Genomic DNA, 17,270 nt, shown 5'->3' with positions numbered 1-17,270 from the left:
CACTTTGTAGACCAGGCTGGCCTCGAACTCAGAAATCCACCTGCCTCTGCCTCCCGAGTGCTGGGATTAAAGGCGTGTGCCACCACGCCCGGCTCCATATCAATTCTTGAAATAAAGAGGAATGGTTACACATAAAAAGGCAAGCTCTTCACTTTCACAAAATAACACAAACAAAATAAACAAGAACCTTCCCAGTAAATAGTGTAAAGCACTTGGCGTGCCAGGATGAGATCCACTTGAGTCCATGTAAGCAAGATATTTGTGGCAGCGCATTCCGGAAATCCTGGCTCTGGGTAGGCAGAAATGGGTGGCTCTCTAGGATTCACTGGCCAGCCAGTCTGGCCTAACTGGTGAGTGCTGGACCAGAGAGAGGCTCTGTTTCACACGCAGAGAGGCAGGAGTGGGAGTGGGGGCTCTGGAGATACGGCTCGGTGGCTACGAGTACATTCAGCTCTTACAGGGAATCCTGGTTTGGTTCCCAGTACTCATGTTAGGTGACTCACAGGACAGGAACTCCAGTCCCAGGGGAGGTATACCTCTTCTGCCCTCTGCTGGGTGGACACAGATGCACACACATGCACATATCCACATAGCTATCAACGGATGTTTGAAAACATAAAGCAAGGTGGACAAGAACAGAAGAACAAGCCTAGTGCCTGGTCTTAGTCTCTCCACACAGGTACATGAGGGCGTGTACCCCTAAATACTTTAAAAGTCATATCCTACCTCTACCTGTCCTTCCTAGAAATGGGGCCAGACCCACCTCACCTAATGCTTGGTGGTCATTATGTGTCAAAACAAGCAAACATTTTCTCCTTCAGAATTTCACAAGATGCTGTTACAAACACAATGTGCCCTTTAGGTGAGCCTGCTGTCAGAATGGCAGTACTCCCTATTTAAGAAAAAAAATTAGGAGGTCACCTGTTTTCAGCCCTTTCTCTAACCCTGTATTTCCCTCCTGCCTCCCACCCTAAATAAAAACAAGAAACACACACACATACACACACACAAAATTCATATACATTAAGATGTATTAAATGGAAAAAAAAGTTTAAATATATTACAAATGAAGTAAGAAGTTGAATTTACTTTTGAAATTATAATGAATTTTTGCTTTTAAAATGGGGACTTGCTATGTTGCTCAGTCTAACTGAACTAGCTCCAATGCCCCACAGGCCTCAGCCTCAGGGGTGATTGGGGTGAACCCCAATTCCCAGCTGGATCAAATGCTTTTCAAGTAAGGAGTACAAGGGAGCTGTAGCTTCTATTGTTGTTGTTGTGTTAGTACGTGCAGTGCTGGGGAATCCTAGGAGCTTGCACAAGCTAGGCAAGTGATTAATAATGAGCTACATACTCAGTTCCAGTCTTTTTAACCCATTGTTTTAATAACCTGCTTCACTGATGAAATAATCATGCAGAGTTCTCTCAGGAAAATATCGTAAATAGGCAAAGCAGCAGCAACAGCAGCAGCAGCAGCTGGCAGACGCCTGGCAGTGACCGTTACATCGAGAGGTCCCACATCACCGGCTCTCTACCCTCCTCTCCCACCGCTCCACCCCAGCTCCCTTTTCATCTGAACTCTTCTGCCTGCATGGCACTGACCTTCACCAGATCGTGGTTCAGTTCTGACCTTCAAGGTCAAGCCAGTGAACTGGGAAACACTCTAAACTTCACTTTCAGACAGCATCTTTCTGTTCAAATGGCTCTTTTAGGTAATTGATTTTAAACTGCATTTGTCATGGAAAAAGAAACTCCTTACCTCTTTCTGTTTTCTGTCTGTAGCATCCCGCTCCACCTGCAACTGAACTTCTAGGGATAATTCTGGGTCCACTTCTACAGCTCCAGGCCTTTTCTGGTCAGCTACCTAAAAATGCATTAAGAACTTTTTTAAAACCTCAGACATTGTACACTGATAATTCACTGTAGTATTTTTATTTAGCAGTAACTCTCACTCCAATTTAAAATGGCAAACTCTATATTTGAGAATATTCAACAAGTTACAGGTATTTACAAATACCTGTTACAAGTGACAGATAAAACAAAAACCCTTTCCCGTCTGCCCGCCTCCAAGCTCTCTCCCTCTGCTCGTCTTCTATCCATTTGGTTTTCTGGAGAATGACGGGAACGGGCTTCGCTGCATCTAATCTGGAGTTAGGCAAGTCTGAAAGGTCATAGCCAAAACTGACAGTTAAAATTGTAATTAACCCTTCTAGCCTAACTAATCTTCCTGTATCAGAAATAAGGGATGCAAACAATATCTGAAAGTAAAACAAGCAACAGTAATGGAGACAGAATGTGCCCTAATGTGGAAAAGGGAACGTAACATTGTGTCAGTAAGCAGCTGTCACTGGAGCAGGATGGGGAGGTGACCGGGCCTCGCACCTTTGGGAAGGGCTCTGCACTAGCCAGCAGGGCTTGCTCCAGCTCTCGCACTCGGCACTCCAGCTTCTCCATCTCCTCATTCCTTTCCTGTATGTCTCGCTGCAGTTGCTCCTTGGATAGCAGCAGCTCACTGCACTTGTCTGTTTTCTCTTTCAAGTGATTAGTTAACTGTTCAACCTGAAAACATGACGAAAACACGTTTCAAATGTACAGTGGTCGTAGTCATGAGACACACTTATAATTTAAAAATAACCTGGGGCTTGAAAATGTATCTCAGTGGTACAGTGTTGCTTTCTTAGCACATGCAAGTCCTCAGGTTTGAACCAAGTGTACGCCACTAAAATCAGGTATTTTAAAACATGTTGATCTTATTTTACAATAAGGATAGCTATGGTCATCTTTTGCAAAAGCAACACTGTGCATACTGATAAAACTGGACATACTAGTTAAAGAGAAATACTATTGCTTTCACAAAACTCATTTTAAAGTTTTTTTAAATTTACTTTTATTTTTATGTTTTCTTATTCACTTTACATCCTGCTCCCTGACCCCCTCCCAGTCATCCCCTCCCACAATCCTTCCCCCATTCTCAGAGGTATTTGTTTTGTTTTGTTTTGTTTTGTTTTGTTTAAGAGCATCATGGCTTTACCTTGGCAGAAAGAAGGAAAATGCATTTTGTATAACGTGAAGTATCTAAAGATACAACACACTGCAATCTAATGACATAATAAAGTTGAGAGACTTGCAGCTTGCTCTTAGGTGAAGAACAAGGACCTTTAAGTCTTCCATGTGTTATAAGTTGGTAAGAGTTATTTGGCAAAGGTTTAGCCTATACATTCTGCAGGCTAGGAGTGATGAGGAGAGGTATATGAAGGAATCTGAATTCCTTTAAGTGCCATTAGTCTTGGCTCCTACACTGCACAGAACAAATGGTAAGTATTCCAAGATTTATCTTCTAGGACTGATATGCAGTCCCCCAAATGTTGTGCAACAGCAATGGAAGAATACAGGAAGGATTAATAAGATTGCTTATACACATAATTATCAAGGAGAAAATTGTAAAAATATTGTAATTTCAAGAAATATAATAATACTAAATTTTAGTAAGGCATTTTAAAGAAATTACCAAAAGAAAAAAATATTGCTCTCTGAACACTAAAAACTGTTAGCTACAGGCTCTTGAATGACAGAAGTAAAGTCTCTGCGCTGCTGGAGAAGGCTGAGCAGGTGAGAGTGCTGGCTGCTTCTCAGGAGGACACTGGTTCAATGCCCAGCACCCACATGGAGGCTGAAAGCTGTCTGTAACTTCACTTTCAGAAGTCTCATGTACTCAGACAGATATACATGAAGGTAAAACACCAATACACACAGTAAGTAACTAAGTGAGCTAGTGAGCGAGTGAGCGAGTGAGCGAGCGAGTGAGCGAGTGAGTGGGTGGGTGGGTGGGTGGGTGGGTGAGTGAGTGAGTGAGTGAGTGAGTGAGTGAGTGAGTGGGTGAGTGAGTGAGTGAGCGAGCGAGTGAGTGAGTGGGTGAGTGAGCGAGCGAGCGAGTGAGTGAGTGAGTGGGTGAGTGAGTGAGTGGGTGAGTGAGTGAGTGAGTGAGCGAGTGAGTGAGTGTGTGAGTGAGTGAGCGAGCGAGCGAGTGAGTGAGTGAGTGGGTGAGCTAGTGAGCGATTGAGCGAGTGAGTGAGTGAGCGAGTGAGTGAGTGAGTGAGTGAGTGGGTGAGTGAGTGGGTGAGTGAGTGAGTGAGTGGGTGAGCTAGTGAGCGATTGAGCGAGTGAGTGAGTGAGTGAGTGAGTGAGTGAGTGAGTGAGTGAGTGAGCTAGTGAGTGAGCGAGTGAGTGAGTGGGTGAGTGAGTGGGTGAGTGAGTGGGTGAGTGGGTGAGTGAGTGGGTGAGTGAGTGAGTGGGTGAGCTAGTGAGTGAGTGAGTGGGTGAGCTAGTGAGTGAGTGAGTGGGTGAGTGAGTGGGTGAGTGAGTGAGTGAGTGAGTGGGTGAGCTAGTGAGCGATTGAGTGAGTGAGCGAGTGAGTGAGTGAGTGAGCTAGTGAGTGAGCTAGTGAGTGAGCGAGTGAGTGAGCGAGCGAGCTAGTGAGTGAGAGAGTGACTGGGCGAACTAGTGATTGGGTGAGCTAGTGAGTGAGTGGGTGAGGTTTTCTGGAATGCGTCTGAGTAGGTGAGTGGGTGAATGTAGGAGTGCATTCTAGAGAACCAAGAGGTGCTGGGCAACCTTCCCAGAGATGTGAGCAGAGGGTAAAGTGGAACAGAGGAGCTGGGAACCTCCCTGGAGCAGATCAGAAGAGAATCAGAGATGAAGTAGTAAAGTGTGAATGGAAATGGATATTTTTTTTGCATATAGGTTTTACAATGTGTTGGAGATGAACAGATTCAAATTCATTGTCTTAAAAAAAGTTTTACAGTGTTTGACAGAAAAAATATTTAATGTTTCTACCACCATATTCCCAACAGAAATGATAAATGAATGATGTACTACACATAATACCTCCTGTACATACATAAAGTACACCCCATAAACATACTGTTCGTTTGTGATAATCGAAAATTTAAAAATGTTTTTTACAAATCCAAATACAATAAATGAAATCTGCAAGCCAATGTTCTTTATGAGAATCTGTGCAAAAGCCTCCTCTTTTCTGAGGAGAAAGGGAGGACAGGAGGATGGGACAGAAGAGATGAGAGAGGGATTGAGAGACGGGAAGGGAAGGTGCAATTGGATGTAAAGTAAATAAGTAAATAAAATAAATAAATGTCTAAAAATCCATTTGCTAAAATGTTGTTAACAAATTTTGTTTTGTTTATTCACATGTGTGTATGTGTGCTTGTATGTATGAGTGTGCCACAGCACACGCGTGAACGTCAAAGAACCAGTCGGAGTAGGTTCTCTGCTTGTGCTCCCCCGGAACAGGCTGTTTACCCTGACAGCAGCTGCCTTTTTACTCAGTGTGGTGGTTTGAATAAGCCTGGCCCAGGGAGTGGCAGTATTAGGGGGTGTGGCCTTGCTGGAGGAGGTGAGGCCCTGTTGGAGGAAGTCTGTCACTGTGGGTGTGGGCTTTGAGAGCTTCCTCCTAGCTGCCTGAGGATGTCCGTCTTCTCCTGTTTGCCTTTGGAACAAGTTGGTATTCTCTCTGCAAATCCTGCACCATGCCTGCCTGAGTGGTGACATGCTACTGCCCTGATGATAATAAACCGAACCTCCGAACCTGTAAGCCAGCCCCAACGAAATGCTGTCTTTATAAGAGTTGCCTTGGCCATGGTGTCTGTTCACAGCAGTAACACTCTAAGACACTCAGTGCCTTAGGGTTACTATTGCTGCAGTGAAACAGCAGGACCCGAAGCAAGTTCAGGAGGAAAAGGTTTATTTTCCTTACACTTCACTTCCACAGTGTAGCCATCACTGAAGAAAGTCAGCACAGGAACTCAAACAGGACAGGAACCTGGAGGCCCACATAAGAGGATGCAGAGGCCATGGAGGGTGCTTCTTACTGGCTTTCTAGGCCTACTTTCTTATAGAACCCAGGACTACCAGCCCTGGGATGAGACCACCCACAATGGGCTGGGTGAGCCCTCCCCTATCAACCACCTAATGCTAGATTATGAAGGCCTTTTTCACTTGAGGTTCCCTCCTTTCAGATAAATCTAGCCGGTGTCAAGGTGACATAAAATTAGCCAGCAACCTGCACTGAGTCATCCTGCTGGCCTGCAAATATCTTCAAATCACTTCTATTAGGAGTGAGAACAGAGAAACAAACAAGGAAGCTTATTTAGTTGTGTAATACACAGAGGGGAGTAATTTCAAATTTCACCACCTGCCCCCCATTGCAGTAGCTGGGTTTGAAGACAGGGCTGCAAACATGCCAGGTTAGCACACTAACTGAATTCTCAGACCACTACAATACATTTTATGGTTAGCAAGTACCTTATATTTAAATAACACTTAGTTTTTAATTTTCAAAGTTTATATACTATAGAAGAATCCACTTTTGAGTTTTTGAAGACACCTTGTTTTACACCCAAGATGCAAATGAAGAGAGGAGAAGAATGCTCACCTCTCTGGCTTGGTGCTCGCTCACAGGCTGCATTCTAGGCACAGCCTTAAGCTGATGCTCCAGCTTCTGTATCTCCTGCTGAAAAACATCTCTCTCGTGCTCTCTATCGATGGCCTGCTCCTGAGATTTAACGATAATGACAATATCAACTACAGTGATGACGATGATGATACGGCTGGGCATGGTGGCACATGCCTTTGATGCTAGTATTTGTGAGGCAAAGGCAGGTGAATTTCGTGAGTTCAAGATCAGTGTAGTCTACATAGCAAGTTCTACACCAACCAGGGCTTCATAGTGAGACCCTGTCTAAAAAATAAACAGTAAAGATAAAAAAAACTCTAAGGCTTATGAAACAGCATTATTTAATATTTATTGTCCCTATTTTTATTTATATTCCTTTAGCTAAGGTTTGAAGATAATGAGGTGATACACAAACACCCCAAACCATAAAGGCTTAAGAGGAAACCCCATTGCAGGGGAGGGGGCTTATAATACATTGCCTATTTGTGCTCTTTGCCAGAAATTTGAATATTTAAAAATCATGTGCTGCACCATCCTTTTTGTTTAAATGTTAAAGGCACAAAAAGAGAAAAATGAATTTGTGCACATGACAAATCTACTGCTAATTCAGTCACAGAACAATAAGCAATACAGAAATCAGTTTGTTTAATGCTACATAGACTTATATCTGAAAATATAAAAAATGTTAGCAACAGATTCCCTGGGCAAGGGGAGGGCATACACATTTGGAACCCTAGAGAAAGATATCCTGTGTGAAAAGTAAAAACCAACAGCATTTTGGGTGAGAAGCATGGCAGCCGTGCCAGCCCCTGGGCCACGAGCCACCCTGGGAGCTAAGCCTGAGAGCCCTTGTGCTTCTGTGCACAGATGTGTCAGCTCTTGCAGGTCTCACCTGTTGTGGCTACCAGTTAACAGAAAAACTAGAAAAAGCTTAACTTTGAATTTGGAAAACCAAGATGCTCAGGGTTAGTCACAAGCTGGGTGTTTTAATTTGTCTTACGTATTCAGGCATTATATATTTAATTTTTTTGTTGTTATGAATTCAACTCAGAGACTGTGAGCACTAAGCACACTTGGGTTGTGTTACTGAGCTATAGCCTCGGGCCTAGTGGTTATTCATCCACCCATCCATTGATCCAGCATCCATCTATTCACCTATCTACCTGCCGGTGTCCTTCCATCTGCCCACCCATCCACATAACTACCCGCCTGTCCGTCCATTCATATCTATCCATCGAACCAAGCAAGACAGCGTTACCAACAGTAGCCCAAGCTGGAAATACTTACATCTAAAAATTTTCTCATTTTTTCCAGCTGCTTCTCCAGCGCTTGGCTTTGCTGCCTTAGATCTGTGAGTTCAGCGTTTTTCTCTTGCTCCAGTTCTATGAACCTACTGACTTGTTCTTCAACATCTATTTCTAGAGCTTTCACTTGCTTCTGAAGGTCACCACGGACTTTTTCAGCTTGACACTGTACTTCCAACTTTTCCTTCATTAGTTTTTCTGTCTCCTGCAGAAATTCTGTTTACAAATGTGACAGTGCATTTGGTTAAATTATGATTCATAATGCTGTGATAATGAAGTCACTGACTACACTTTTTAAACTTTATATTCCTAAAATAATGGCTGAGAGTTTCTTTATATAAATTAAAACATAAATATTCTGTAGACTAGGCTGGCCACGAACTCACAGAGATCCACTTGCCTCTGCCTCCTGAATGCTGGGATATGCCTGAATTTCTTAGAAAAGAATGGAAATTAACTTCAGTGAAGTATGAAAGCTATAATCTCCTAATAATATTTACATTAAAATAATTTATGGTTTGTTAATAATTTTAAAAAGTTAACCAGTACTTGTAACACAAAAGTAAATATTCTCTACTGGAAATATCAAAGTATCTTACTCCTATACAAGAAAACAAATGACTATTAATAAAATTACAATGAATTAACTAAAATTAGAATTCCTATTACAAAAACATTTTTGTGAAAACAACACCGTAAATAAATAATACATTGAATGCACTTTCATGGTTATGAAAAGAACAAAGTTCAACTGAATTAAAACAAAATGCTGACCACATTTTTAACCACAGGCAAAACTGAGTCCACTCCAAAGCCGTAAAGTCACCTTTATATGCATACACAATGAATACAGTAAGCAAATACTGTAAACCTTTAACAAGGAAAGGGAGCAGAAGGAAGAGAGTGAGTACAGTCAGAATCCTGGTTAGTCTTAGGTTTTATTATATTATCCGCATCCATGAACGACTTCTTCATGTTTACGTTAAGGGCACAGGAACATGTATGGGGGTCGTGGGGTTAGCTCAGCAGGAGCAGACTGTACCATCTGATAAGTGGTCCTCAGCTTTGTTATGAGCAACTGGAGATGAAATGCATTAATGCATGTGAAGAGCAGTGTGGGGTGGAGAAAGGACTGTGACGAGCAGCTGCTGTTACTGCAGTGATACGGTACGGACAGCGAAGAAGGAGAAAAACAACAAAAACCAGCCCAGCCCTTCTAGATCTACTTCTATTAACCATATACAGACTCTGCACTCAGGTCTGGGGTCTACAGGAAACATCTTTTCTTCTAAAATAATGCCATTATTAGGTGTTAATATCAACATACACCTTCATAAAGTCTCTTAGTAAAGACTGACCCCTTCCCTACCATCATCTCATGAGCTGTTTTGTTTCAAAAAAATTCTCCAAAAAATTAGAGACCAGAGAGCTTAAGGGATTCATAAAACAAATATAGTGTTTGTTAAAAATACTCAGTATTTTCTTTGAAACTTCAAAGTGGTTTTGGGCTCTGTGGAAAAACAGATGAGATAAGATGATGGTGGCTGTGAACCTCGGCTGTTAATAGCAAATCCAAACTTGTTTTTATTATAAATTAAGCTGTGTTACTGTTGAAAAGAAAAAGTGTAAGTATGAAAGAAACACAACAGAGAACCTGCAAAGTTAGAAATGTTAGTTGATAATTAAGGGTCACCAAATTGTTAGTTGCGAGTCTACCACCCAACAGCAGTGCATGCGGCTCTGCACACACCTGCTCCACATGCTGCACCAGCTGCAGCATCGAATGGCCCTACAAGAATAAACAAAACAGAGAAAATAGAAACATAGTTATGGCTTCTACATCCTCAAATATGATAACACATATGTGCACACACTAAAAAGCTGATGTCATTGGGTATCACTGATACCCACAGTTCTATGTGTTTTGCATGTTTTGTATGTATGATATGAGATCTCCTAACTTTAAAACTTCTAGCCCTAAACCTGTGCCAAACTAAAAAGAGCATCCTCTCAGGGAAGACAATGTAGGTTGTATTTATAAGTTGGTGAAACTGGAGGAACTCCAAACTGATAGAGACCAACTACAGGTTGAAAATCAAAGAGGGCGGCTGGAGAGATTGGCTCAGCAGTTAAGATCTCTGACTGCTCTTCCAAAGGTCCTGAGTTCAAATCCCAGCAAGCACATGGTGGCTCACAACCATCTGTAATGGGATCCGATGCCCTCTTCTGGGTTGAAGACAGCTACAGTGTACTTATATATTATAAATCAATAAATCTTTAAAAATAAAATAAGATAAAAATCAAAGAGGGTGCGGTAAGCAAGATTCAAAGTTTATACTCACAAAGACAGGTTTTTACTGCTCAAATGTTAAGATATAAAAATGAGTCATTATATAATTAAATGTTCTTGGAATCCTCCTGACAAGGATGTCAGATGTCCTCTGGGTCTCCTTAGCTTGCCTGCCCACACTGCCTACCCCTGCTCATAAGCAGCATCTGATCAGATCATGACATTTGCATGGCCTCTCTCCCACTAAAGAACTCTGTCCTGCCCATTTCCAACAGCACACAGCCTCACTATGCATAGCTTTTTTCTTTTGATACAGATGTTTCCATTCCCAGCAGCACACAGCCTCACTAGCATAGCTTTTTTCTTTTGATACAGATGTTTCCATTCCCAACAGCACACAGCCTCACTACACATAGCTTTTTTCTTTTGATACAGATGTTTCAGCACAAGTAATCGTCTTTTCCTACTAACAGTTATTATCCTTAAAAGGCAAAATAGAAAATATGATTTCATAAAAATGGCTACTAACAATTTGCCTTTAAAGTATATTTTCAAGTTTGTATATAAAAGGTATGAATAATGGCACTGGAGAGGACAGTCTGTCATAGAAGCATCTGACAACTATGACCGGCAGAGGAAGTATAAGATGCAGAGTCTCGGTACATACGCTGCTCCACAGGGCCAGCCTCTGCTCTCATCGCCTCCCTCTGCCTGGACAGCAGCTGCCGTTCCTCTTCCACCCGGCGTTGGTCTGACTCCAGCTCCTGCAGTCTGTTGTTCATACATAACACCTCCTGCTCAAGATGCTCTATGATATCGGTTTTTTCTTGAATTTGCCTTTCAAAGAGAGTTTTTTCATCTGAGTACCCATCAATGACACCTATAAGACACAATGGAAGGAAATGGAGTTGTCTCTAATTTAAATTCACCATCAGGTTTTGTTTTGTTTTGTGAGGCAAGGTATTAGACCCTAAGCTAGGCTTGAATATTATGATCCCCCTACCTCAGCCTTCTGAGTGCATCTAAGCCAAGCTTACCATTAGATTTTAATAATAACAAGAAAAAATATTCTATTAGCAAAACTTTAAATGACTTCATCTTATTAAAAGCTGAATGGTCCCAATCTGTAGGTTGCCGATTTGTCTTATTGACTATTGACACTGGACCACCAAACAGACAGCATACACCAACTGATATGACACCCCCAACACACACACAGTAGAGGACTTCCGGGTCTGTGTTCATTCAGAGATGATGCACGTAACCCTCAAGAGACTGGAGGCCCCAGGGAATTTAGAGGTCATGTTGGGGGGGGCATCCACGTGGAGATGGGGAGTCGGGAGGAGGTGTGGGATGTGGAACTGTTGGAGGGTAGATCAGGGTGGGAATAAAATATGGAGTGTAAAATAAAAAACCAAAATAATAAATAAATAAAATACATCAAAAACCAATAACAAATTTATATAAGCATTACCTATGAGTAATTAGAAATATAATTGACTATGAACTCAAAGATGAAATAATTAAAAAAAAAAAAAACAGAATGCACTTTAAAAACCTGAAGCTGAACGTTACTGTAATTTGTACAGTGTAATCCTTTTCTTGTTTACACTGTGCACAAACATGAAATGTCCCCTGAACTGTCCAGTACTTTGCTCTACACTAAAGTCCCACAACACACATGTAACTCAGTTTTTCAAGCAGACATAAAAAGACAGGCTCCTGGGATCCGCATGCCTGTGAACTGAGTCACACTTTAACTAGACTAGAGAAGGCTGACAGTTAAGCAGCCCTAGAAGGCCAACGCCCTCAATAGCACAGGACAGTAGGAGAGGGCTTCAGGGGCTCAAAGCCTACAGTAACCATTTAATCATGACCTTATAGCATTCAAATGACATCCTTAGTAACCGTTTTCTCATTTGAAAGGAATCACCTGAGGCTCGCCATCGTCTGCTTTTGAATCATCTAGAATCTCTAATGCTGTCTCTCATGTTCTAAGTCTTTGGAGTGTGGTGGGGCAGTGTGTGCACATGCTTTCTTGGTGTTTTTAAATTACCCAGGGAAGTCTGAGGACAAACTCTAACTATTTTTCAGTGGTCATTTTCCATCACACTGGTTTTTGCTAACTGGCTGTACATTGCCATCTCTATCTTAGAACTGAAACATTGCCTGTCTCCGTGGTCACAGGCAGGGCTCTTACTCTCAGCTTTATTGAGCTCCTCGGCCAGCTGCTCCCTGGCCCTGGACTCCTCCTGAAGGCGCTCTCGCAGTTCTTCCAGGCAATGAAGTGACTCTGTTGCCTCTTGTTTTTGTCTAAAGGACTCACGCATCAACTCTGTCTGTGTAACTTTCGCATGTTCAAGCTAAACCAGGAGGGCAAGAGGACAAAAAGGAAGATAAGTGATGAGAATCCAGTGTCATTTCTCATTAACAAGCAAAGAACTAAGAAAGGATCTCGAGTAAAGACCTCTTATTAAATGTCAGCCAAGCTCTTGCAGGATATTAACAGCAGGAAGGATGGATAAGTCATGGCAGATAGCACACATTTGCTGCATACCACTTTCTGTAAGAGATGAAGGCTACTCTCAGAAAGCTATAGAATATGCTTCTTACTTTAAACCACTGGACACAGACTCTGTCATACAAAGGTGGGGGATAGAGCTACTGAAGCAAAGTGCTTACTGTATTTGCTACAGACTCTAGGACAAACCTCAACATTTTTATTGTGAAATTCTTCAGTACTGACAGTACTGTGTGGTACACTAATATATGACATCAAAAGCAAAATCACAGAGATGCAGGAAATAAAATTATAATGTATGTACTTATGTAACTCAAAGCTTTGAACTTCTGAAAGAATTTGCAAAAATTCTAAGCTTCTGAAGATATTCCACTTTCTGAAAACCTCTGGACTCCAGAAACATTAAGAATCCAGCAGCCGTCATATGCTGCCAGCAGACCCATTCCGGGCACTGTGAAGACAGCAAAGCAGACATGAGCAGGAAGTAAGCAGGGCAGTGCTACTGAGTCAACTGTATGAAGTCCATCTTCTGTCGCCTCCCCAGTGTCTGTCCTAGTCAGCAAGAGTCTACAGCCTTCAAACACAAGTAGCTGTGTGTGTGTCAGCAACAGGGTCACAGCAAGTCTTGGAAATCTGTTACATTTCTAAGTACTTTGTGCATCTCAAAGATATAACTACCAAGCTTTAAATTTAAAATATAAGCAAATATACTGGTTTCCAACTTAGACATCAGTAAAGTACCATAAAATACCTTAATAATAACATATAATTATATACATTAATATAATTCTAAATGTACAATTATAAACAATATAATATAAATACATGATCAGAAGTATAATTATAAATAATTCATATAAGGTATTTTATATTATTTGTGACTATTGTGAAGGGTGTTGTTTCCCTAATTTCTTTCTCAGCCTCTTTATCCTTTGTGTAAAGCAAGGCCACTGATTTGTTTCAGTTAATTTTATATCCAGCTACTTCACTGAAGCTGTTTAACAGGTTTAAGAGGTCTCTGGTGGAATTTTGGGGGTCACTTATATATACTATCATATCATTTGCAAATAGTGATATTTTGACTTCTTCAGCAATACCACTCCTAGACATATACCAAGAAGATGCTCCAACTAATAAGGACACATGCTCCACTATGTTCATAGCAGCCTTATTTATAATAGCCAGAAGCTGGAAAGAACCCAGATGCCCCTCAACAGAGGAATGGATACAGAAAATGTGGTACATTTACACAATGGAGTACTACTCAGCTATTAAAAACAATGAATTTATGAAATTCTTAGACAAATGGATGGATCTGGAGGATATCATCCTGAGTGAGGTAACCCAACCACAAAAGAACTCACATGATATGCACTCACTGATAAGTGGATAGTAGCCCACAAGTTCAGAATATCCAGGCTACAATTTGTATAACACATGAAACTCAAGAAGAAGGAAGACCAAAGTATGGATACGTCGATTCTTCTTAGAAAGGGGAACAAAATACCCATGGAAGGAGTTACAGAGACAAAGTTCGGGGCAGAGACTGAAAGAATGATCATGCAGAGTCTGCCCCACCTGGGGATCCATCCCATAAGCAACCACCAAACCCAGACACTATTGCGGATGCCAACAAGAGCTTGCTGACAGGAGCCTGGTATAGCTGTCTCCTGAGAGGCTCTGCTAGTTCCTGGCAAATACAGAAGTGGATGCTCACAGTCATCCATTGGCCAGAGCACAGAGTCCCCAATGAAGGAGCTAGAGAAAGTATCCAAGCAGCTGACGGGGTTTGCAGCCCAATAGGAGGAACAACAATATGAACTAACCAGTAACTCCAAGCTCCCTGGGACTAAACCACCAACCAAAGAAAACACAGGGTGGGACTCATGGCTCCAGCTGCATATGTAGCAGAGGATGGCCTAGTTGGTCATCAATGGGAGGAGAGGCCCTTGGTCCTGTGAAAGATCTATGTCCCAGTATAAGAGAATGCCTGGGCCACGAAACAGGAGTGGGTTGATCACTTCTGCATATGCACATGCAAATCTCTCCATTAAATTATCTAATTGTTACCTACTAAAAATGGGAACTTAATTCAGGGCCATAACAAAATAGATGTGTTTCTTTCCAAACTTCAAATTTATTACAGAAGCTCAACAAAGGATTTGAAACAAAATAATAAAATTGCCAAACCTTTGTTTTTATCTCTCATACCATAAGATGTAAGCTAGCTAGCCAGACAGTGCATTTAAAGATTTACACTAAAAACACAACAGCAAAAAACAAAACGAAACAAAAAAGTTGAACCAATCAAACAATAAAACTACCAAATAAATTAGACATGATAGCACAGTGGGATCCAAACTTCACAGGGATAAGAAATCCTCTTTAATCTAAGCTTGCTTAAATAATTAATACTTAAATTTCTCCCAGCCATGCAGAGCATGACTGGTCCCTACTATGTGTTACAACATACACTATATAAACAAATCAAATGAAGAGCTTTTGCTCCTCAGCCAACAGCACGGAAGTGGGGGGAAAGCATCAGTAAGGCGTCTATCACTTCAAACACTGTTGGTGAGGCAGCAAAACTATTCTGAACGTCATCTGGCATGTTAACCATTTGCTAGGATTTATAGTTGAAGTTATTCAAGTCATAAAAACAATGATGGTAATACTAACATCAGAGAATTTCACAACTCATTTAAAGTTCCTATGAGCCGGAAATACCAAACATGCAGGCACTTTATGCTGAACATTTAACCTTAGCAGTGCTTACAGAATACACTTCACCTTAAAGGCTGAAAGGTTAATTCTCTATAAAATTACTAGGCTCATTAAAAGAGAAAGTAAGTCCCCACGGTTGTAAAAACATTTTTTTCAGAATACAGGCTCCCTTCCCCTGGTCTAGAGCTCGAGCCAACAGGGCATCAGATTACAAACATGTTCTAACTGGCTTCCCAGTTCACAAGGCAGTTCTAAACACACAATAGCTACTCTCTCAAACACTATATTTTGGATCAATATTACACAGGGATACAGAATCTTACAGACACAAAGGATCTTTTTAAATAGTTTGATTTGTGCTGCAGAAATGGAGTATTGAGCTTACACCACTGTCTGATGTCAAAGGCAGCTAAGCTGGAGTTTTAGGAGAAATTCAGCCCCCTCCACCCAGCCCTGGTGTACGAGTGGGAACGCTCCACCAGCATCAGCGCAAGGGCCAGCTCCAGTCACCTCCATACGGACAACGACATATTCCCGTCTCATTACAGTTCACTACAGTTCTCAAGGGCTGCTGAATACTTACTGAATAAGGAGGGGTAGGCAGTGAAATTTTAGAAATAAGCTTTAGTATATGTCCGTTTCTTTTGTGAGTAAAATGAAAAACAGAAGTGTTGATAATTACTGAGTTACTGTCATCCAAATGTTCACACAGAGGATAAGGATATGGCAGAGGCACTCGAGATTCAACTTCATAGACGTCTTCCTCCTGGTCTTCCAACCAAGAGCCACTGAGCTGGCCAGTGGCCAGGTAGGTCCTGTAAGAATCCATTCTAGATAAAGCTGCCAAGGCTCTCCATCTGCTCCATCCGATCTTCTCCTAACTACATCACAGAGTCCTTGTTAATTTATTAAGAGACCCCATACTGGCACCAAGTTTTCTTTTTAATACTCACAAGGAAAATAAATTCATATAAACTGAACAACAAAAGATACAAAAGTTCAGCTTAAAAAAAAAAACAAAACCTCAAATTTCAAAAAAGGGCATTAATCAAAAAATACAAAAGCAACAAATAAATAAATAAATAAATGCAACAAACAAAAATCGTCCCAATGAGAATAATTAAATCCTTGTCAAATGAAAGAACAAAATGATAAAGATCTCATTAGTCTCGCAATAGAACTGCTCTCAGTAGCCAATGTATCTGTGGTAATAAATAAGTCTTCTCCGCAGATGTTGGCAGGCAAGGTCAGCTTGTAAATCTCCATGGCAGCACTCTTGAGAAACTCGGCTGAAGGACTTTCCCTTGCTCTTCAAGCCTCACTGTTCAAAAGCCAAAGCTCCTCTGAACTGAGCTAGTCAAACAGCGTCCATGCTGAGCCAAAGGTCTCAGGCAGTGTCCCTGAGGAACAGGCCAGAGCAGAGGCTGTGGTAAATGTCACTGCCTATAGGTGAGCCGAGAGACAGGTAGTCAGCGAGCACGCCCACACAAAAGCCTGCCTGACAGGATCCAAGCTCCACGTCAGAGCTTTGAGAAGGGTATTTAGACAAGTTTATAATGCTATAGAAGATAAGCTAGTGTTTTCCCATCTCACTAAAAAGTTGCTTCAAGACTATAAAACAGAAAGTATGTTTCTGTTCATGTTATTAATTCAAGTCTATCAAACAATCATTATTTCTGAAAAAATTGGTTATGTCCCCATAAATAAGACATTTAAGAAGTCACTGGCCTATAAATGTTTTGGTTATAACCGATTTCTACAGTTCCTAAAATGTATGTTAAGGAAAATGTTCATTGTATAGAGAATATAATTGCTGTACTTTGTATTATATATAATACTTGGCAATTACATTCTCTATAACAGCCTTTGAACCCTGACTAAGATGCTAAGGCCCAAGTTGTAAATAACAGCCAGTCTCTGGTAGCTCCAGAAACTTAAGCAACAGCGAGTAAAACAGCCACT

General features: G+C 41.3%; 1 protein-coding gene across 7 annotated transcripts in view; it reads right to left on the bottom strand.

Moving 5' to 3' along the window:
• Akap9 (A-kinase anchoring protein 9) overlaps positions 1-17,270 on the bottom strand; it is a 143,003-nt gene that overhangs the window by 37,504 nt on the left and 88,229 nt on the right. For 4 of the 7 annotated variants that reach the window (XM_029477658.1, XM_029477660.1, XM_029477662.1 and 1 more), the window contains 7 exons: positions 12,264-12,426; positions 10,731-10,943; positions 9,524-9,562; positions 7,757-7,989; positions 6,449-6,568; positions 2,383-2,559; positions 1,760-1,864 (listed from right to left, as the gene is read on the bottom strand). In XM_029477658.1, the coding sequence (XP_029333518.1) occupies positions 1,760-1,864; positions 2,383-2,559; positions 6,449-6,568; positions 7,757-7,989; positions 9,524-9,562; positions 10,731-10,943; positions 12,264-12,426 (1,050 nt within the window). The remainder of the gene's footprint in view (positions 1-1,759; positions 1,865-2,382; positions 2,560-6,448; positions 6,569-7,756; positions 7,990-9,523; positions 9,563-10,730; positions 10,944-12,263; positions 12,427-17,270) is intronic. The other 3 variants (XM_021163848.2, XM_029477661.1, XM_029477663.1) reach the window with 1 other exon arrangement.

The sequence above is a fragment of the Mus caroli genome, chromosome 5 (assembly GCF_900094665.2).
Source record: "Mus caroli chromosome 5, CAROLI_EIJ_v1.1, whole genome shotgun sequence".
Lineage (NCBI taxonomy): Eukaryota > Metazoa > Chordata > Mammalia > Rodentia > Muridae > Mus > Mus caroli.
This window is presented reverse-complemented; position numbering and strand designations above follow the sequence as displayed.